The 21,101-nt window shown below is 55.4% G+C and overlaps 2 protein-coding genes and 1 non-coding gene across 4 annotated transcripts; 2 read left to right on the top strand and 1 right to left on the bottom strand.

The window, feature by feature from the left end:
* Nucleotides 1–155: 155 nt before the first annotated feature.
* Plppr3 (phospholipid phosphatase related 3) lies at nt 156–10,052 on the bottom strand. Of its 2 annotated transcripts, XM_048341827.1 has the most exons (8): nt 10,041–10,052; nt 9,549–9,672; nt 3,103–3,288; nt 2,890–3,031; nt 2,600–2,795; nt 2,408–2,465; nt 2,125–2,298; nt 156–1,608 (listed from the first exon to the last, which is right to left on the bottom strand). In XM_048341827.1, the coding sequence occupies exons 2-8, from the start codon at nt 9,621–9,623 to the stop codon at nt 283–285; spliced, it is 2,157 nt and encodes a 718-aa protein (XP_048197784.1). In that variant the 5' UTR covers nt 9,624–9,672; nt 10,041–10,052; the 3' UTR covers nt 156–282. The 2 variants fall into 2 exon arrangements, with proteins under 2 accessions (XP_048197784.1, XP_048197783.1); XM_048341826.1 differs by lacking the exons at nt 9,549–9,672; nt 10,041–10,052 and having other exon boundaries at nt 3,103–3,382.
* LOC125349831 lies at nt 5,070–5,176 on the top strand. The gene has a single exon (XR_007210628.1). It is a non-coding gene; the product is annotated as a U6 spliceosomal RNA (small nuclear RNA).
* A 6,268-nt stretch (nt 10,053–16,320) lies between the features above and the next one.
* LOC125347626 (myeloblastin-like) lies at nt 16,321–20,093 on the top strand. Its single transcript, XM_048340620.1, has 5 exons — nt 16,321–16,387; nt 17,712–17,877; nt 18,086–18,227; nt 18,792–19,022; nt 19,875–20,093. The coding sequence occupies exons 1-5, from the start codon at nt 16,321–16,323 to the stop codon at nt 20,037–20,039; spliced, it is 771 nt and encodes a 256-aa protein (XP_048196577.1). The 3' UTR covers nt 20,040–20,093.
* Nucleotides 20,094–21,101: the final 1,008 nt, after the last annotated feature.

Below are 21,101 nucleotides of genomic sequence, written 5' to 3'. Positions count from 1 at the left end.
GTGGGCCAGTCTTCTAGGCTGAAGACAACTTCCTCTCCCTGTTGACAGAGGGGTTCACCTGGGACCCCTGCACACAAACCCTGCTGCTCCTTGGAGCAAGAGCCCAGCTGGTGCCCTCAGCCAGCTCCTGGTCTTGCTATCTGCCCATCACCCGCACTGAATGACTCAGGAGCCTCATGTCACCAGTTACCTTTATTGATTGGTACCCAGCTGCCCCCACCCCTTGCCCACCCACTGTTGGCCCCGGTGTCTCCCGGTCCAGTGCCCACTGCTGCTGCCCATTCAGTCCTGGAACCTGCGGGCCTGCATCCTGCGGTAGTAGCTCTCCGCCTCTGCCTCTGCCGCCTCCCGCTCCGAGAGCCCCTGGCCAGCAGCGGCCTGCCGCCGCAGGGTAGACTCGCGGCTGGACTGCCCCAGCACCCCATCAGCTGCCCCCAGTGGGGGTAGCCCTTCACCGGTGGCCAAGTTGACAGTGGCCACGCCCCCAAACCGTGGTTCCTCCTGGTCCACATCACTGATGGATGAGCCTGGGGACACACCTGGTGGCTTGGGGCCTCGGAAGCTGCGTGCCAGATCCCCAAGCTCATAGCAACCCTCACCCTCTGCCCCCTTAGCCTTCCATTCCCAGGGTGCATTGCCTGCAGACAGGTGGACCACGGGGTGGTGGGGCGCATGCGCATCAATGGTGACTATGCTGGCCGAGTCCCGGTCAGATGGGGACCGGTACTGGGAGGAGTCGGAGCTGGCGCTGGACGACGAGGCGGTCTCAGCCTTGGAGCCTGGCCCGCCAGGGCCCTTGGACATGGCGATCACCTGCAGCAGCCGAGGTGGGTTGGCCACACGGGGCTGCTGCGGCCCCGGAGCCACAGGGGCCCCCCCCTTCTCGGCCATCATGAGCCACTTGGCCCGCACTGCTGCGCTGCTCTTGGGGGACAGGCCTGCCCCTGCCTGCACCCCCTCCTCGGGGATGTGCACCAGGGGCTGTGGGCCTGGCCGGGGTGGCAGGATAACCCGAGGCCCCAGCCCTGGCCGGGCCTGGACTGTAGGGTAGAGGGAGGGTGGGACAGGCCCTTCCTCTTCTTCCTCTTCCTCCTCCTCTTCCTCCTCCTCCTCCTCTTCTGCCATGGGCTCTGCAGGGGCGCGCAGGTGGGCAGGGCTAGCTTCGTCTGGCAAGCCCAGGCCTCTGCCCTCCATGGATTTCTGTTTCCACTCGCTGATGAGCTGCTTGGAGCGCGAGGCGTCGAGGGGCACGTGGATGGTCATGTGGCGGCGGGCAGGGTCGTCCAGCGAGGGCGTGCTGACCCTGGGCAGGGTGTTGCTGAAGGTCACCATGTTCTCCTTGCCCATGGGGCTGCGGGGTGCTAGCAGGTCCACGTCCACACTGGCACGCTTCAGGCTGCCCAGTGATGTCTTCTCTCGAGCCACAGGCCGGGGCACACCCTCAAGGCGCCCTGGGGGACCCAGCTCATCCGTGCTTACTGACTTGTTTTGCTGGTAAACTGAGTCATGGCCTCTCTGGGTCAGGGCGCGCAGTGCATCCTTGGTGGGGGCTGGGGTGGTGGTTTTCTCTGCCAGTGGCGCCTGGAAGTTACCCACTGCATGACAGGCCTAGAGAAGATGGAGCCGAAACATGAGGCTGGTGGCCCAGGGCAGTGTCCCTGTCACAGCGCATGAAGACAGGAATGCATTTCCCAGTGGCCAAATGCTGTCTTCAAAAGCATGTTTTGTTTTCGTGCCAGTCCTGGGGTTTGAACTCAGGGCCTGGGCATGTTCCCTGAGCTTTTGTCAAGGCTAGTGCTCTGCCACTGGATCCACAACTCCATGCTTTTTTTTGGTGGCTAATTAGAAAGTCTCAGGGACTTTGCTGCCCAGGCTGGCTTTGAACCATGATCCTCAGATCTCAACCTCCTGAGTAGCTAGGATGACGGGCATGAGCCAGCAATGCCCTGCTGTCTTGCATAGTTGAGAACTGAGCCAAGGGCTGAGTGAATCCTAAGGGATGTGGTGCTCTGGAGCTTGCAGGGGGCAGGCAGGGTGGCCTCGGCCCTGAGACCCCAGGGCTTCCTCTCACCTCGAGACCCCCTTGGTGGCTGGCTTGCCCTCAGCTTCCCACCACTCACTCACCAGATAGGCAGCGATGCCGGCACCGATGAGGAAGCCGGCGTAGACATCTACCGGGTGACTGCGGTACTGAGTGATCTGCGTGAGCCCACAGACCCCGGCGGCGATGGCAAAGGCGAACACCAGGATGGGCTTCAGCAGCTTTGTGGTATCGGAGATGACTGAGTTGAAGTACATCTGGGGACAGAGGGTGCACAGTGAGGCTGCGGTGGGCTCTCCCTGTGGGGGGGAGGGGGAGGACCTGTGGCCCTGCATGGGGCCCACACTTGGGGGGGGTCCGACTCACCGACACATAGACAGCAGCGAAGGCTGACAGAGTGGCATGCTGGGATGGGAAGGTCTTCCTGTAAGACATGATTAGGTCAGCCCCACTGCTAGGGGGAGGGGAGAAGCTCTGTGCCTCAGTTTCCCCAGATGCTCTCGAGAGGGAAAGGAACTTGAAGCTCCAGGGCCAGGGCTGAGCCCCAAACGCACGCACCGTGCAGACAGGATGGCGTGGGTGTCCTGGCCGGAGCAGATATCCTGGGTGATGTAGGGGTTGGCGTCACAGGACGTGCCCAGCAGAGTGTAGTTGGGTTTACACACAGTCAGGAAGAAGGGAGCGTGGTAGCCCGTGGCTAGCTGGATGACATCAGTCACCAAGGCTGTGGCGCACAGCCCAAACACGTGGACACCTGTGGGGAGGGAGGTGGTGGCATCAGGGCCAGGGCAAGGGATCTAGGGGATGGGCTTCTCACCCCAGGGTTCAGGGTTCACCCAACAACTCACCCACAAACCTCACAGTGCGTCGCAGGAAGGAGTTGAAGTTGCAGCCACCCGCGTTGATGCTGCCTTCAGCGCCGCCCGGGCCCCCACTGCGGCCCCACAGCCGGGACTGCAGGCAGTACAGCACACCCTCACCAACCATGATCTGCCAACAAAGACCAGTTCAGGGCGGCCCCTGGCCAGTGCCCTCCAGCCCAGGCCCCGCACGGTACTCACGGAGGCGGCCGGGGCCGCGAAGGCCAGGCTAAGCAGCATGAGCAGGGGGATGAGTTCCTCATGGGTCTCCACATACGGCATGGACAGTGCGCGGTCATAGCACTGGAAGCCCACCTTGGCCGGCTTGAACAGGTCCGTCAGCTCCAGAAAGTACAAGGAGACAATGGACGATGCCACGATGGGCAGCTGTGAACAGAAAGCAGGCCGGATCACCCCTGCTTCTTCAGCTAGCCAGCATGCACCCCAATGTGGCTTCAGCCCATCCATATGTCAGCCAGCCATTCCAGACTCATCAATCAACTGAACAACCCGGGGGTTCTTCCACTTACCTGTCCATCCATCCAGCTCTTCACACATCCATTCATCCACCCACCCATCCACCCACCTGTCCAGCCAGCCACCCTCTATGAACCCTTCCACCCACGTGTCTGTCCATCCATTCATCTGCCCATCCATCCATCATCTACCCATCCATTCATCCATCCATCTATCCACCCACCTTCCATCCAGCAGCCACCCTCCATGCACCCTTCCACCCACGTATCTGTCCATTCATCTGCCCATCCATTCATCCATCCTTCCATCTATTCATCCACCTACATATCCAGCAGACAGCCACCCACCATGTATCCTTCCATCCACCTATCCATCCATCATCTACCCATCCATCCATCCATCCATCCGCCCATTCATCTACCCTCCCATCTATTCATCCATCCATCTATCCATCCAGCCAGTCAGCCAGCACTTGTCCACTCATCCATTCCTATATAAATTTATCTTTCCAATCACCTACCACCTGTCCATCTACCCATCTACCCATCACCCATCAGTCCATCCATCCACCAACCACATATCAGTCCATCAATCCATTCACCCATCCACCCACTCATCTATCCATCAACCATTGATCCATATCTACCCCACATATATACACATTTATGTAAACACATACCCATCTGCGTACCCACTTATGAATCCACTTACATCTACTCATTCATCCTCTCATCCATCCCTGACATACTAACAGACATACATTTCTGTCCTCCTTCCTCCCTTAGTTTCTTACTTTAGAGAGAGCAAATGATTGCTGACCCCTGGGTCTCTCCAGAGCCACCTTCCTCCCTGTCTGGGCCATGTTTCCCTTACGCCCTTCTGAGAGGGGCCTCCACGGACCTCATCTCTATTTCTGGGACTTGTTTTCCCTGCCCCACACCCCCGTGCCGGTCTACCACAGAGCCCCCAAGATGCCTGCCCCGTGGTAGATCTGTGGCTATTTATTTGCACCTTTGTTCTTCCCACAGTCTGGCCATGCCCTGACATGCTGGGCACAAAATGCAGGTGACATTCTTGAATGCTCCCATCACTCTGAGGGTCTAAAGCTGACATCACTGTCCACTTCTACTGAGGGGGAAACAGGCCCTGGAAAGTTGGCCCTGAACGAGTTATTAACAATGAAGTCTTGGGAGTCAGGTGCTGTGGCTCACGCCTGTAATCCCAGCGACTCAGGAGGCTGGCAACTGAGGATCATGGTTCAAAGCCAGTCTGAGCAGGAAAGTCCATGGGACTCTTGTCTCCAATTAACTACCACAAAGCCAGAAGTGGATCTGTGGTTCAAGTGATAAAGCCTTGAGCAAAAAAGCTGTGAGTGGGAGGCCTTGAGTTCAAGTTCCAAAACCAGTACACAAAAAGTTACATAATTCAACGGCTTTCTAGAAAACGAGCCTGTAGCAGGGAGCTGGTGGTTCACACCTGCAACCCTAAGCTACACAGGAGGCCGAGATCTGAGGATCCCAGTTTGAAGCCAGCCTGGGCAGAAAGTCCCTGTGATACTCTTATCTCCAATGAACCAGAAGTAGAGGACTATCCTTGACCAAAAGAGCTCAGGGACAGCACCCAAGCCCTGAGTTTGAGCCCCACAACCAATAAAAAAGAACAATAATAAGATAAATAAAAAGCTGGGCGCTGTGCTCACTTCGGCAGCACATATACTAAAATTGGAACGATACAGAGAAGATTAGCATGGCCCCTGCGCAAGGATGACACGCAAATTCGTGAAGCGTTCCATATTTTTACAAACAGTACAAGAAATGTATCCAATGCCAACGTATGAAACTGTAACCTATCTGTACATCAGTTTTATAATAAAAACTTAAAAAAAAAAAAGCTGGGCGCTGATGGGAAGTGGTGCTATGGCTCAACGTGGTAGAGCGCTAGCCTTGAGCTGAAGAGCTCAGGGACAACACCCAGGCCCAGAGTTCAAGCCCCATGACTGTTTTTGTTGTTGTTGTTGTTTTCTTTTTTTTTGCCCCATGACTTATAATAAATAAACAAACAAACAAAACCTAGTTTATGGGGCTGGGAATGTGGCTTAGTGGTAGAATGCTTGCCTAGCATCCATGAAGCCCTGGGTTCCATTCTCCACTACCACATAAACAGAAAAAGCTGGAAGTGGCGCTGTGACTCAAGTGGTAGAATGCTAGCTCAGGAACAGTGCCCAGGTTCTGAGTTCAAGCCCCAGTACTGGCTAAGAAAAAAAAAAACTAGCTTATTATGCAAGCTAACTTAGCCCTACTATAAGCTCAGTGAGTGATCTGACTTCAATTATGTGAACCAGAGTGAGCTAGAATGGATAGCTTTGGTATATTTCATTGTTTCATTTTTAATTTTTGGTAAGTATTGGAATTTTAATTCAGGGCATTGAAATCTCTCTAATACTTGAGTGAATACCCACACACAAGACTATAGTAGTCTTCAAGCCCCAGTACAGGGGTTTGAACTCAGGGCTAGCATGCTGCCTCTTTGCTTCTTGCCTCAAGGCTGGCCCTCTACAGCTCCACTTCTGGCTTTTTTTTTTTTTTTTTTTTTTTGTGGCCAGTCCTGGGCCTTGAACTCAGGGCCTGAGTACTGTCCCTGGCTTCCTTTTGCTCAGGGCTAGCACTCTGCCACTTGAGCCACAGCGCCACTTCTGGCCGTTTTCTATATATGTGGTGCTGGGGAATAGAACCCAGGGCTTCATGTATACGAGGCAAGCACTCTTGCCACTAGGCCATATTCCCAGCCCCCACTTCTGGCTTTTTGTTGCCAGTTAATAGGAGATAAGAGTCTCATAGACTTTCCTACCTGAGCCGGCTTCAAACTGTGATCCTCAGCTCTCAGCTTCCTGAGTACCTGGGACTACAGTCGTGAGCCACTGTGCTTGGCAATTCAGTGTACTAACAACTTCACCATATGATATTTTCACTTGCAATGGGTTTATTCCCACAAAGACAGTCTCATTCCAACTGGAGGCGTATCTGCACCCATCATAAGGCAAATTCAAATTAGAATTGCCATTCAGTTTTTCATCCCACGGATTGGTCCGAATCCAAAATGCTGATCACACATGGTGCCGAGTGTGAATGTGGGTAAACAGTTGCCCTAGTGTGCAAAACGCTACAGCCTCCTCCACGGGAAGATGTCGGGGGCGTTCTCCAAAGTAACTGCATGCTCTTTACCAGGCCTGCTTGCCAAGTTTTATCCAACGCTAAGCACACAGCTGGATGGTTGGTGAGGGAGGACTGGAGAACCTTCCTGAAAGGGCCACAGGAGTGGCCACCAACTGGGGATGAGTGGAGTACCACACAGTATGGAAACTAGCTGGGCACCTTGTGTGGGATGCTAAACCAAAGTCTCAGCTGGGGAAGAAAGGCCTTAGCTGGGCACAGGTGGCTCACAGTTGCAATCCCAGGTACTCAGGAGACTGAGATGCAAAGGATTAAGGTTCAGCCTACGCAGAAAAGTCTATGACATTCCATCCCCCAAGTAATCATCGAGGAAGTGGCGCTGTGGCTCAAGTGGTAGAGCACTAGCCTTGAGCTGAAGAACTCAGGGACAGAGCCCAGGCCTAGAGCTCAAGCCCCACAACTGACAAAACAACAACAACAACAACAAGTTGGAGGTGTGGCTCAAGTAGTGAAGAGTCAGCCAAACAAGCAAGCCAAGTAAACATGAGGACCTGAGTTCAAGCCCCAGTACCAGCACACATGCACAGGCACATACAGCACAATCCTTGCTGTCTAAAATTGAGGGGTTGGGGGCTGGGGATATGGCCTAGTGGCAAGAGTGTTTGCCTCCTATACATGAAGGCCTGGGTTCAATCCCCCAGCACCATATATACAGAAAATGGCCAGAAGTGGCGCTGTGGCTCAAGTGGCAGAGTGCTAGCCTTGAGCAAAAAGAAGCCAGGGACAGTGCTCAGGCCCTGGGTCTAAGCCCCAGGACAGGCAAAAAATAAATAAATAATAAAATTGAAGGGTTGGAGGAGTGGCTAAGGAAAGGCCAGACAATGAGTGAAGAAGCATCAGATACTGAGTTCAAGTCCTGGTCTTGTGGGGGGAAAAAAAATTCAAGTGAGGAGAAGGGCAGGCTGCACTAGCTTGGCATATGCCAGATGCTGGCTTCTTCTTCCTCCTCTTTTTTTTTTTTTTTGGTCATGGGACTTGAACTCTGGACCTGAGCACTGTCTCTGAGTTCTTCTCAAGGCTCTACCACTTTGAGCCATAGAGCCACTTCTGGTTTTCTGATGCTTAATTGGAGATGAACTTTCTTGCCTGGGCTGGCTTTGAACCTCAATCCTCAGATCTCAGCCTCCTAAGTAGCTAGGATTACAAGTGTGAGCCACTAGTGTCCAGCTAGCCTCTGGCTTTCGTTCCCAGCACCAAAAATTTGTTTAAAAAAATTTTACTGGGTGGGGGCTGGGAATATGGCCTAGTGGTAGAGTGCTTGTCGAGCATACATGAAGCCCTAGGTTCGATTCCTCAGCACCACATAAACAGAAAAGGCCAGAAGTGGTGCTGTGGCTCAAGTGGCAGAGTGCTAGCCTTGAGCAAAAAGAAGCCAGGGACAGTGCTCAGGCCCTGAGTTCAAGCCCCATGACTGGGCAGTTGGTGGGGAGTGGTAGATTGATAACCTTGCATAAAAAAAGCTAAGGGGGGCTGGGGATATAGCCTAGTGGCAAGAGTGCCTGCCTCGGATACACGAGGCCCTAGGTTCGATTCCCCAGCACCACATATACAGAAAACGGCCAGAAGCGGCGCTGTGGCTCAAGTGGCAGAGTGCTAGCCTTGAGCGGGAAGAAGCCAGGGACAGTGCTTAGGCCCTGAGTCCAAGGCCCAGGACTGGCAAAAAAAAAAAAAAAAAGCTAAGGGACACACACACACACACACACACTCACACACCCCTATCTGGTGGCTCATACCTGTAATCCTAGTTACTCAGAAGGCTGAGATCTAAGGATCAAGGTTGGAAGCCAGCTGGGACAGGAAAGTCTATGGCACTCTCAACTGCAATGAACCACTAAGAAGCCAGAAGCGGCGCTGTGGCTCAAGTGGTAGCCTTGAGCACAAAAACTCGGGAACAGAGCCCAGGCTCTGAGTTCAAGCCACAGGACTGGCACAAAAACAAACAAACAAAGGTATGTTCCTAAAAACTAAAGGGTCAGGGTATGGCTCAAATGGCAGAGTGCCTGCTTTGCAAGCTTTAGGCCCTGAGTTTAAACTCCAGTATAGCCAAAGGTAAGGAGGTGTGTGTGTGTGTGTGTGTGTGTGTGTGTGTGTGTGTGTGTGTGTGTGTGTGTGTGTGATCAATGACAGCAGGGGTATGGGGCAGAAGAGCTGCAGAGGGAGCCAGCTGCCTCCACCTTGAGATGGGGTAATCTATTGTCCTAGGGGCTTAAATGCCATCTTGAAAAAACAGATTTTCTACAAACCGATGCTGGTCACGGTGTCGCTGGCTGCCTGGGGAACAATCCATGGTGCCAGGGGCAGCGCTGGGGCCCAGCCTGGCCAGGGGGCTTCAGATTCCGCCCCTAGCTACTTATCACTGGAGCCAGACTTTCCTAGCATGTCCCCAAACACCACCCTGGGCAATTAGTATGCACCAGGTACCTGCATTCATTGTCTTCCATTTTTGACCACTGTCCAAGCCTCCACCCTGTGGCTGAGGCTCTGGGGTCCCCTAAATATCAATCCCTAAAGGTCCACTTGGAGGAACAAGGGCACAGTACCCAGGCACTGGCACCCCCATGCACGTCTGCCCCCAACCTCACAACCAAGGGTTCCAGGAGAACCGTGCACAGCACCCAGCTGCTCCCTCTGACCTCCCCAGTGAAGCCCCAGCCTCAGCGGGCCAGCTACTGACCTGTGCCCCTCCCCGGCAGCCTCCCCTCAGTGTGTGCTGTGCCCCGCCCCACCCCCCCAATCTCCGGCACTCCTACTCATCCGCGGAGCTCCGCGCCTCGGGCCGGCCGCAATCCGGTCCCCCACTGCAGCCCCAGGTGCCCAGGGTTCTGCGGACCCCAGGCGGGCTGGGACAGCCGCGTCCGACCCTGGGCCCTGAACCCCAGCGTGGGGAACAGGAGGGTGGGCAGAGGCCTCTCCCCGCCCTCCCCCGCGGCTCCCACTCACCTCCACGAAGTAGAAGCAGGGCAGGAGCGTCATGCTGTCCTTCGGCGGTTTATTCTTCTCCTTGCCGGAGATCATGGTGCCGCGGGGGCGCCACAGACCGGGCTTGGAGGGGCACAAAGCCGACCTGGAGAGGAAATCGGAGGGTCACCCAGACTGCGCCCCCCGAAAGAGGAGGAGCCGGTGGTGCCTGGTGCGCCCTGGGGGAGGGGGAGAGGACAAAGATCCGCAAGAACAGCCCAGGGAAACTGAGGCTGGAGAGGGGTGGGGCGACCCCAAGGGCAGGGGGACCCCGCGGCTCCGCTAGACGGCGATCTGGCGCCCGCGCACCCGGAGCCGGGGGGGGGAGGGGGCTCGGACAGGGGCTCGGCTAGGAGGGCGGTGCCGGCCTGGCCCCGGGACCCGGGACCCCGGGGCGGAGGACGGCGCCCCCCACGCCCAAGCACCACGGGGCGCGGAGGGGCGGGGCGCGGCGCTGGCCCGCAGCCCCCTCACCTGGCGCGGCCCGCACGGAAAGGGCGGAGCTGGCGGCGGGGGCTGCGGGGCGCAGCGAGCACAAAGCGCGGGCCTCCCGGGGGAGGGGGGCGGGACACGGGAGGAGGGCGGGAGGGAGGACGGCGAGGGAGGGTCGGGGGAGGAGGGCGCGAGGGAGGGTCCTGGCGGGGACCCCGCCGCGGCCTGGGCGCGGACTCTTTGTCTGTGCGCGTTGGGGGCGCTGCGCTCGCGCGCGCGCGTCCACCGCAGGGCTGGGCCTGGGGCGCGCCGTCCGCGTCCCCGCCCCGGCCCCGCCCCGGCTCCACCCGGCCGGGGGGCTCGGGGGCTCCGGGGCTCAGGGACAGATCAGTGCCGCGGTGCCCGCCGTCTCCCCCGCGCCACCCCTGGAGCCTTCCGCGCCCAAGTCCCTCGGGGGCCCCCCGGGGCGCGCGGCATGGGGGAGGCTGGAGTCAGCGGTGGTGGGGGGTCCCCGGCCAGCGGAGTGTCGCACGATCTCTCCATCCAGCCCCCCAAAGTTGGCGCCGTGGCCCCCTTGGCCCCGGGGCTGCCCGCCGCTGGCCGGCGCCGGTTTCCATGGCGAGCTCCCTGGGCGCCCAAGCGATCTCAGACAAAGGCACGGGGAAGGGGGGCGGTGAGAGGTGGGTGGGGGGCGCGCCTCCTCCCTGACTCTCTCTCCTCCTCCTCTTTCTCCTTCCTCCTTGCCCCTCCATCTGCCCACTCGGCCCTTGCCCACTCTACCCACGGTGGGGGGCTTTGGAACCGGCAGGGGCGCAGAGCCTGAGGACATGAATTCACTTGAAGCGTTCGGAGGCAGCCTTTGCTGTTAGGGGTTTGACCTTCTACCAGCCACACAGCCTGATGGAATAGTAGTTTCTCCATTTCTCTGATGGGGAACTGAGGCCCCAGCAGCCAAAAGGCAGCCAAGCCCCAAAAGACAAAACTTTATTTCTTTATTCCCAGCCTTGAACATTTTCTGGTGACCACTGGGAGATGGATAGAACCACACAATAGAGCCGTCCACAGCCTCATGTGGGATGGGGAGGGGGTCGCCTATAGTTTGCTGTGTATGTGTGTGCGCGCGCGCGTGTGTGTGTGTGTGTGTGGTGGGTCTCTGTCTGTCTCTCCTCTCTCTCTCCACCTCTCTTCTCTGTCACCTACGATACTGGGGCTTGAGCTCAGTGCCTGGGCACTGTCCCTAAGCATTTTCTCTTAAGACTAACACTCCACCACCTGAACCACAGCTCCACTTCCAGTTTTCTGGTGAATAAGAGTATCATGGGCTTTCCTGCCCCTGCTGGCTTTTAGCTGTGACCCTCAGATCTCAGCCTCCTTCCTAGCTAGGATTACAGGCATGACCACAGGCAGTGGCTGCAGCCTCTCCCTTTATTGCCAGTGAGCCCTTCCAGGCCTCTGCCTCCTGGCTCTTGCCCTTCCTGTGCCTTTGCTCTTATTAGTCACAATATTATCTAAAATTGACTCATGCTTTCAGACTGAGCTGCATATTTGCAAAGATTTCCCCCTTGGTAACAGTGTGGAAGTTCTGCGGGCTCCGGCTCCTGTTTTCAGCCTCAGTTTCCCACCTGGCAGTAAACACAATGGGGGCACTCAGGTCCTTTAGGGACAACAGCCTGACTGCTGGTGACAAACATGACGACAGCATAGGACAGTGAGTGGAAACAGAAAGCAAGGTGCTGTTGGCCCACACATGTCATCCTAGCTACTCAGGAGGCTGAAATCTGAGGCTCACGGTTCAAAGACAGCCTGGGCAGAGAAGTCCTCAAGACTCTTATCTCCCATGAACTAGCAAAAAGCTGGAAGTGGAGGTGTAGCTTAAAAGTGGCAGAGTGCCAGGGTGGAGTGGAAAAAGCCAAATGAGAGCACAAGGCCCGGAGTTCAAGCCCCAGTACCTGCAAAAGAGGAGAGGGAGGAGAAGGCAGTGGCTTCTGTCTAGAGGACTTAGGCTGCCTGGGCTCAAGGCCGCCATCACTGACCCAGTGTTCAACAACAGGAGCAACTGACTGAGACGCAACTACCCCTCCCTACGGCCCAGGATGAGGAAGCCCAAGTCTGTCCCATCTGACGGTACACTGGGCCTCAGTTTCCCCTGTCAGCCAATGTGGTCGGATCCTGGGCAGCTGTTGGGAATGTTGGTGGTGAAAGAGGCCACAAACGGCCTCCGTGAAGAAGAGGAGGAAGAGGAGAGTGTGGCAATGGCTCCCTGATTCCGGGGGTGGGGGTGGTTGCGGGGGGGGACGCCGAGAGGAACTGAGGGGGTTTCCTGACACCAGGGCCCTGGAGAAAGAATGGGGAACAGCAAGATCCTTTGTGGCGTCCTCCTTCCTGTCAGTTCCCAGTCAGCGGGGTGAGGCAGGTGGCTCTGCTAGGCCTATGGCCCAGCTGAAAGGCCGGGCTGTCCACAGGGGCAGGAGGGAGCCATGGTGGCTTTAGAGTGGAGAGGGCAGTTGAGGGTGGCAAGTGCCACACAGGGTCTGCTCGGTACCTGGTACAGTTCTGAGAAGCAGGACCTGCTCATGGCTGCTTGCACAAAAGGGGAAACTGAGGCACGGAAACCGGACTCACTCTGGGTTCACTTACCTGGTTTTTGTTTGGTTTCGCTGGTAATAGGGCTAGAACTCCAGGCCTCGATGCTGTCTGTCCCTGAGGTTTGTTGTTGTTGCTTAAGGCCAGTGTTCTACCACCTGAGCCACTTCAGACTTTTTTTTTGGGTGGGGTTAATAGGAGTTACAATCTCATGGACTTTCTTATCTGGGCTGACTTTGAATTGTGATCCTCAGATTTCAGCCTCCTGAGTAGCTAGGATGATGAGCAAGAGCCACCAACACACGGCTTTTTGTTCTGTTTATTTGTGCCAGTCCTGGGGCTTGAGCCTCCACAGAGCTGATACTCTGCCACTTGAGCCACACCTCCATTTCCACCTCTCTGGTAGTTAGAGATGAGTCTCACAGACTTTCCTGCCCTGTCTGACTTTGAACTATGATCCTCAGACCTCAGCCTCCTGAGTAGCCAGGATGACAGGCGGGAGCCACCAGCCTGACTGGATTTCATCTGGAAGTTAAAACTCATTGATTTTTTTTCTTTTTTAGTGAATTTACCTTGCAATGTAACCATGGTGACTATCTAGGTCTAGATCATTCCATACCTCCAAAGAAACAAGAAACAAGATGCAATTGTGAATAGGATGAGGCTCTGATACGCTATAACTTGGAAGGACCCTGAGGCTGCCATGCTTAGTGAGAGAAGCTGACTCCAAAGGCCCATAGTGTGCGGCTCCATTGATAGAAAATGTCCAGAGAAGCAGCAGGAAGTGGACTTGTGAGGGCCAGGAGCTAGGGAGGGGACAGGGTGCCTACTCATAGCAATGGCACTTCCTTTTGGGATGACAGAATGTTCTAGAATTAGAACATTGGCCCCAGATCTTGCTTGTATACATATGCATGACAAATCCCTGAAGTGGGTTTATTGTCCCATTAAAGCTGGCTCTAGCCAGGCACCAGTGGCTCATGCCCTTAATCCTAGGAGCTGAATGCTGAGGATCACAGTTCAAAACCAGCTGGGGCAAGCAAGTCAGTGAGATTCTTATCTCCATTAACTCAAGTGGAAGAATGCTAGCCTTGAGCAAAACTGCTCAAGGACAGTACCTAGGCCCTGAGTTCAAGCCCCAGGCCTGGTACTCTCACAGGCACTAATGCACGTACACAATAAAGCTGCCTCCAAACAAGGCGCTGGTGGCTCAAGTCTGTAATCCTAGCTACCAGGGAGGCTGACATCTGAGGATCATGGTTCAAAGCCAGCCCAGGCAAGAAAGTCTGTGAGACTTTATCTCTAATTAACCACCCAAATGAAAACCAGAGGTGGCTCAAGTGGTAGAGTGCTAGCCTTGAGCACAAAAGCTCAGGGACTGTGCCCAGATCTTTAGTTCAAGCCCCAGGACTGGAGAAGAAGAAGAAGAAGAAGAAGAAGAAGAAGAAGAAGAAGAAGAAGAAGAAGAAGAAGAAGAAGAAGAAAAAGAGATGCCATAGACCTGAGCCCTACACATCCTGTCCTCATTTTCCCCTAGATTCCCCATGACCTTGGAGCCCTTCCCCTTGCCCTTCAGCCTGGCCATATGCTGTTGTACCACTCACCGTTGGCACAGGAAGGGGCCCAGGCCACATCTTCCAACCCCATTTCCCCTCCCAGCCATCCCTCAGAGGCTCCTGGGCTCTCCCTCCACCTTGGCCTCCTCCCTCCCACAGATTCTGCCTAACCTGGCTTGCCCTGGCCCTCTTGCCTGGCACCTTTGTGGCATCAGGATGGCCCACCTGGGGCTACCACACTTGGGGATCCCCACTGAAAACAGAGCTTGATGAGAAAATCTAAGGCCCCTCACCTCTGCCTGGCTCATTGTCTGTCTGATCAAACTCCTTTCTCCAGCTAACAGCATTATGCAAATATAGTTCACAGAGCAGAGCCTGGTGACTCATGCCTGTAAACTTAGCTACTCAGGAGACTGAGTTAGGAGGATAAATGTTTGAAGCTAGCCAGGGCAGGACAGCCAGTGACACTCTTCCAATTAACCACTAAAAAGCTGGATGTAGAGCTGTGGCTCAAGTAGTAGAGTGCTAGCCTTGAGCGGAAAAAGCCAAGCAAGAGCACCACAGGGCCTGAGTTCAAACCCCAGAGCTTCATGGAGCCTCCTCTCTGGAGGGCATAATTTGGCATATGGGCTTCCTTAACCTTGCTTCAGGTGGCATAGAAGGAGGTGGGTCATACCACAAACCCCTGGGGCTCCAGAGGCAAGAGGAGAAAGGCAGGAAGTCCCAGGGAAACGCAAACACCATGGAGTGTAAGACTGTATAAAGAACAAGCCCTTAGCCAGGTGCTGGTGGCTCAGGCTTGTAATCCTAGCTACTCAGGAGGCTGAGATCTGAGGATTGTGGTTCAAAGCCAACCTGGGGAGGGAAGTTCAAGAGACTCTTATCTTCAGTGAACCATCAGAAAACCAGAACTAAAGCTGTGGCTCAAAGTGGTAGAGCGCTAGCCTTGAGCAGAAAAGCTCTGGGACAACGCCCAGGCCCTGAGTTTAAGCCCCATGACCACTACCACCACCAACAAAAAAGGACCAGCCCCCAATTGTAAGGCAGCCACACTCTGGATGGACGCTTAGCCTAGTCTGCGCCCTGGGAACCTGGCCCTTCAGACTTTGGGAAGTCTTTGGATTATTGAAAACTTGAAATCACATCAAAACTGATCAATCCACAACTTTTGTTTTGGAATTTTGTGTGTATAGTCTTGGGGCTTGAACTCAGGACCTGAGTGCTGTCTGTGAACATTTATGCTCAAAGGCTAACATTTTACCATTTGTACCACAGCTCCATTTTTAGCTTTTTGCTGGTTAATTGGAAATAAGTGTCTCATAGACTTTTCTGCCCAGGCTGCCTTTGAACTGTGATCCTTTTTAATTTGGTGGTACTGGGGATTGAACTCAGGGTCTGGGAGTTGTCCTTTAGCTTTTCTGCTCATGGCTGGCATTCTACCACTTGAGCCACACCTCTACTTCTGGCTTTATGCTGGTTTATTGGAGATGCAAGTCTCTTGGATTTGTCTGCTGGGGTTGGCTTTGATCCCCAATCTCTGGATCTCAGTCTCCTGAGTTCTAGGATTACAGGCGTGAGCCACTAGAGCTTGGTGGCAGGTAGTTTTTGTGATGGGCCCTGCCCTGGTCTCCACCTATCCAACACACTCAGAGCACCCCAATTGTGTTTGTCACGCATGCTCCCAGACTTGACAGAGTCCCCTGGGGGCAAATCACCTTTGACTGAGAACCAAGGCCTTAGATGAAAGGATGGAATCCCCAAGAGCAAAGCTGAATAGGTGGATGTCTTTAGGTCACATGGCTCTGTGACCCTCCATGCAACACGGGGTCATGTCACGTTGGCCCCTTCCCCATCCATCCGTTTCCAGCAAAGTTTGTTTCCCGGAGGCTTGGGGGTTTGGCAGTGGTCAGGACCAGTAGCAGAGTGCGGCACCCAGCACCCTTCTCTCGGGACCCCTCGCATGGGCTGGGTGGGGGCTGCTGGTTGGTGCTGCACATTTGCCGCAGATCCAGGCCCTAAGGCCCCCACGTCGTCCTTGGAGTGTAATCCTGACCCCCCAAACTCTCCACACCGTCAAAGCTGGAAGGAGGAAGTGAGGGCTCTCAGCCTGGACACAGGGCAACGGCAACCGCCCTCCACGGAGCTATAAGAGGAGCGAGGCGGTGGGAAGCTGGCTCCCGACCATGGCACCGTGCTGCACAGCTCCCAGCCCTGCCCTTGCTTCCATCCTGCTGGCTCTGCTCTTGGGGGGTGAGTGGAACCAGGGGTGCCTGCCCCTGAGGTCCTGTCCTGGCATAGCTGGGAGAGCATGGTAGGACCCCAAAGTGCCAGGCTTAAAGCCTGAGGGGGGAGGGGAGGAAGGGGAAGCCACGGAGGGACTGACTCAGTTTCTCTTCTGTGATATGGGTCTTCTTGTTGGCTGGATAGTTTCTTTTTTCCCTTCTCTTCTTTCTTCCTTTCTTTCTTTTTTGTTGGTCGTGGGGCTTGAACTCAGGGCTTAGGCTCTGTCCCTGAGCTCTTTTGCTCAAGGCCAGTGCTCTACCCCGTTGAGCCATAGCTCCACTTCTGGTTTTTGAGGGGTTGCTTGGAGCCAGTCCTGGGGCTTGAACTCAGGGCCTGAGCACTGTCTCAGAGCTTCTTTTTGCTCAAAGCTAGCACTCTACCACTTGAGCCCACAGCACCACTTTCAGCTTTTTCTATATATGTGGTGCAGAGGAATTGATCCCAGGGTTTCATGTATAAGAGGCGAGCACATTACCACTAGGCTGTATTCCCAGCCCCCTCAGAACTTTTTTTTTTTTTTTTTGACAGTTTTAGCCCTTGAATTCAGGTCCTCGTGTTCTTGTTTAGTAGTTTTTGCTCAGGCTGATGCTCTTCCACTTGAGCCACTTCTGTGGGCTTTTTGTTTTGTTTTGTTTTGTTCTCTCAGATTTGCCTGCCTAGGCTGGCTTCTAATCAAAATTCTCAGATCTCAGCTTCCTGAGTAGCTAGGCATGAGCACCAAACCTTTAGAAATAATCAGTACATTCTAGCTATAGGTAGCACAAATCTTCAATCCTATTCAAGACAGGAATGGATTAAGACTGAGGCCAGCCTCAGCTAAATAGTGAGACCCTGTCTTAAAACCACAGTGACAAAACAAACAGAAATCAAGTGCCTGCCAGGCTGGTGGCTCATGCCTATAATCCTAGCTACTCAGGAGCTTAGATTGAGGATCCGGGTTCAAAGTCAGCCCAGGCAGGAAAGTCTGTGAGATTCTTATCTCCACTTACTAAAAAGCCAAAAATAGAGCTGTGGCTCACATGGTAGAACACTAGCGAAAAGGCTCAGGGACAGTGCCCACAGCCTGAGATCAAACCCCTGGATGGCACAGAGACACGAAAATGCCCCTCTCCGGGCGGGCACAGAGCCCCTCTTCCCTGGGACAGACTCCCTAGACAGGATGTCTGTTGTGCAGATCGGGACACTGAAGCTCAGAAAGGTCCAGGGCCTGGTTGAGGTCACACATACTAGGGAAGGGGGTCCCCGGAGTCAGCCCTGCTGGGCCGCAGTCTCTGACATCCGCCTTCCTCAGGGACAGCCAGGGCTGCACAGATTGTGGGTGGGCGGGAGGCCCGGCCCCATTCGAGACCCTATGTGGCATCGCTGCAGCTGAGCAGGACCCCAGGTAGCCACTTCTGCGGCGGGACCCTGATCCATCCGAGCTTTGTGCTGACAGCTGCCCACTGCCTGCAGGACATGTGAGCCCAGCAGGGGGGAGGGGGCTGGGGGGAGGGGCAAGGTGGGCTGGGTTTGGTTTCCCCTCTCCCCCAGCCCTACTGGCTGACACCATGGGGGTGAGCAGTATATGGGGATTTCCCAAGGAGGGCTCTCTCTCTCGGGCTGTTCCTGATGGGAAGGATAGAAATAAGCACAGGGATGAAGAAATAAAACTCTGACCTCTCCCAGCCCCTCACACCTGGTGACTGTAGTGCTGGGGGCCCACGACCTACACAACCTGGAGCCGGTACAGCAGAGGTTCACCATCAGCCAAGTTTTCCAGAACAACTATGACCCTGAGGACAACCTCAATGATGTGATGATCGTCCAGGTGGGAAGGTGGAGGGCTTCACTCATGCATGGAACGATTATTGATCACCTACTGCATGCTAGTCCATAACAAAGGCAGTCAGGGACATGGTCCCGTGGAGCAGGAGGGTAGCATTCAGTCAATCCTCCCATTCATACACAACTCTCTCAACACACCAGACCATCCCTGCCTTGGGCTTCTGCCTAGGCTGACTGGTAATGCTGAAAATCTGACTCCTAGACCACTGTTAGCCCAGCCCCACTGATTCATTCACCATCAGGGTGGTGGAGCTCATGAGATCACCCCAATCCTGCCCCTGAAGAATCAGCTGTCCCAGCAGTTTGTGTGAGTCAGTCACTGCTGGAGGCTTGGAGGTCGTGATAAAACTGGGCGTACAGTTGCTGTTCAATACATGCTCTACAATCCCGAGGGTCCTGTGGAAAGGAAATAAAGTGCAAAAAGTCCTGGGGAAGAGGTACAGGTGGAGAAGGCACGGTGAGAGGTGCCCAGGAGATGGGTGATGCCGGGACAGGAGGGCACTGACTGGGTCTGGGGACAAAATGTCAGCCTCTTGCTCTGCCCCAGCTGGACCGACCGGCTTCCCTCGGCGCCCAAGTGGCCGTGGCTCCACTGCCCCGACAGGACCAGCCGTTGTCCCAAGGTACCCAGTGCCTGGCCATGGGCTGGGGACGCCTGGGCACCCGCGCGCCGGTGTCCCGCGTGCTTCAGGAGCTGAACGTGACGGTGGTCAGCTTCCTGTGCCGCCCGCACAATGTGTGCACGCTGGTCAGCCGCCGCAGCGCGGGCATCTGCTTCGTGAGTATCCGTAAGCCCCGCCCCCTGGGCTCCCAGGAGGCGGGGGCGGGGCCACTGAGAGGGCGGAGCTCCGGATAGGGCGGGGCCCAGGGAGGTGGGGCTTGGGCGTGTCCTTATAAGAGGGCGTGGCCAGGCGCTCCACAGGATGAGTGGGGCATAACGCAGAAGAGGAGGGCGTGGCCAGGAAAGGAGCTCCAGGGAATGGAACGGGGCGTGGCCTGGAGGAGGAGGAGCTTATGAGAAGGAGGAGTTTCCAGTTGGGTCCTGGAGAAGGCGGGCAAGGAAAGGAGGTGGGGATGGGCGTGGTCCAGGAGAGGGAGGCACTCGGGAAGGAGGAACCTCAGAGAGGGTATTGTCCCATAGGCACTCGTGTACATGAAGCCCTGGGTTCAATTCCCCAGCACCACATATGTGGTTCAAGTTTGCAGAACGCTTGAGCAAAAAGAACCCAGAGACAGTATGCAGACCTTGAGTTCAAGCCCCAGGACTGGCCAAAATAAATAAATAAATAAATAGTAGAGGAGGAGGGCTGCAGGTAGAAGGGGAGCCTGGGTTCTGGTCCCACCTTAGGCTCTGGGGCCATTCCGTCCCGGTTTCCCCATCTGATGAGTATCCTTCCCCTCACCCCCCCACCCCGTGATGAAGGTAGGAGGCAAAGTGCATGGAACAGCCTCAGGTCCCCTCCCCCATGGTGGGGCTGGGAGCCCCTCCCCGGGGAGACGGTGGGTGTTCTCCCAGAATCCAGTGATCCAGGTACACAGAAGGAGACTAAGAAATGCAACTGTGGTCCACTGACAGTCTGGGCCGCCTTGGCCTGGCCTGGAGGACTGACCTTTCTGTCCTCCCCCTCAGGGAGACTCTGGGGGCCCCTTGATGTGTGACGGGGTCCTGCAGGGCGTGGACTCCTTCGTGATCCGGGAATGTGCCAGCGGCCAATTCCCCGACTTCTTTGCGCGAGTGTCACTGTACGTAGATTGGATTCACACGGTGCTGCGCAGCGCAGGGAGCGTGGGCTGACCCACTCTATGTGACCTCAATAAAAGCTGGGACTCCCTCTGGCTCCTGTCCATTCTTCCCTGTAGGGAACTGGAGGGGCTGCAGTGTCCCTAGCTGTTCAAGGCCCAGTACTTCTCACTGAGGATAGAGAGGAAGTAGAGACTGGGCTCACCAACTGTCTATTTGTCATCATCATCATCGTTACTATTACTATTATTGTGTGTATGTGCGCATGTGGGTGATTCTGAGAGCTCAGCCTCCTGCGTAGCTAGGATTATAAGACATGAACCACCAGAATGTCTCACTTCTAATGATGCCCACTGCCCTGCCTGAGTAGCCCTGAGCAAGCTGTCTCTGTGCCTCAGTTTCCTTATCTGAAAGTTTCCACTGTAATTCCTAGAACTGCCAGGGCAGCCCTCTGACACCCCCAGTGAGGTGGTCACTGGGGACCTGTCATCACACAGGTGACCAGGATTTCTCTGGGGAGCCCTCAAGCTGGAAGGCTTCCTGGAAACGATGCACATAAGTGGGAAAGCCCAGAATGAGGAGAGAGCTGGGGCTCTGGGTGTGAGGGGTGGGGAGGCCAGGTATGCAGCCAGGATAGAACAAAGTGGGTGGGTGGGTAGCAGGAGATGAGTAGGGCGGAGGAAGGGTGTTCCACCCACTACCAGCCACAGGGAGCCTGTTAGTTATTTCTCATGGGAGGGCGCCCCCTGGTGGCAGCAATGAGCCTAGAGGGAAAAGAGAGGTCACAGAGGAGCCACTGAGGCAGCTAGATGCGAGAGGCACAGGGCTGGGAATGTGGCTTAGCAGTAGAGTGCTTGCCTAGTATGCATGAAGCCCTGGGTTCCATTCCTCAGCACCACATAAGCAGAAAAGGCCAGAGGTGGCACTGTGGCTCAAATGGTAGAGTGCTAGCCTTGAGCAAAAAGAAGTTCAGGACCCTGAGTTCAAGCCCCAGGACTGGCAAAAAGAGAAGGAAAGAAAGAAAATGAAGCACCTGGCACCTATAGTTGAGGCAACAGAGAGGTGGCCAGCCTGCGGAGGGCACAGTCCAGTTGAAAGACAGATGATTAATGGACT

The sequence above is a fragment of the Perognathus longimembris genome, chromosome 3, assembly GCF_023159225.1.
Source record: "Perognathus longimembris pacificus isolate PPM17 chromosome 3, ASM2315922v1, whole genome shotgun sequence".
Classification (NCBI taxonomy): Eukaryota; Metazoa; Chordata; class Mammalia; order Rodentia; family Heteromyidae; genus Perognathus; species Perognathus longimembris.
The sequence above is the reverse complement of the archived record's forward strand: the minus strand, read 5'-3'. Positions and strand labels throughout refer to the sequence as shown.

Excerpts from the sequence above, each read along its gene's own strand:
- LOC125347626 (XM_048340620.1), top strand. The coding sequence starts at position 16,321 with ATGGCACCGTGCTGCACAGCTCCCAGCCCTGCCCTTGCTTCCATCCTG. Across the intron at positions 16,388-17,711 it reads GCTGGCTCTGCTCTTGGGGG|GGACAGCCAGGGCTGCACAG; the intron begins GTGAGTGGAACC and ends CGCCTTCCTCAG. Across the intron at positions 18,228-18,791 it reads ATGATGTGATGATCGTCCAG|CTGGACCGACCGGCTTCCCT; the intron begins GTGGGAAGGTGG and ends GCTCTGCCCCAG.
- Plppr3 (XM_048341826.1), bottom strand. The coding sequence starts at position 3,369 with ATGGATGGGCTGAAGCCACATTGGGGTGCATGCTGGCTAGCTGAAGAA. Across the intron at positions 3,032-3,102 it reads TCGCGGCCCCGGCCGCCTCC|ATCATGGTTGGTGAGGGTGT; the intron begins GTGAGTACCGTG and ends CTTTGTTGGCAG. Across the intron at positions 2,796-2,889 it reads ACGCACTGTGAGGTTTGTGG|GTGTCCACGTGTTTGGGCTG; the intron begins GTGAGTTGTTGG and ends CCCTCCCCACAG.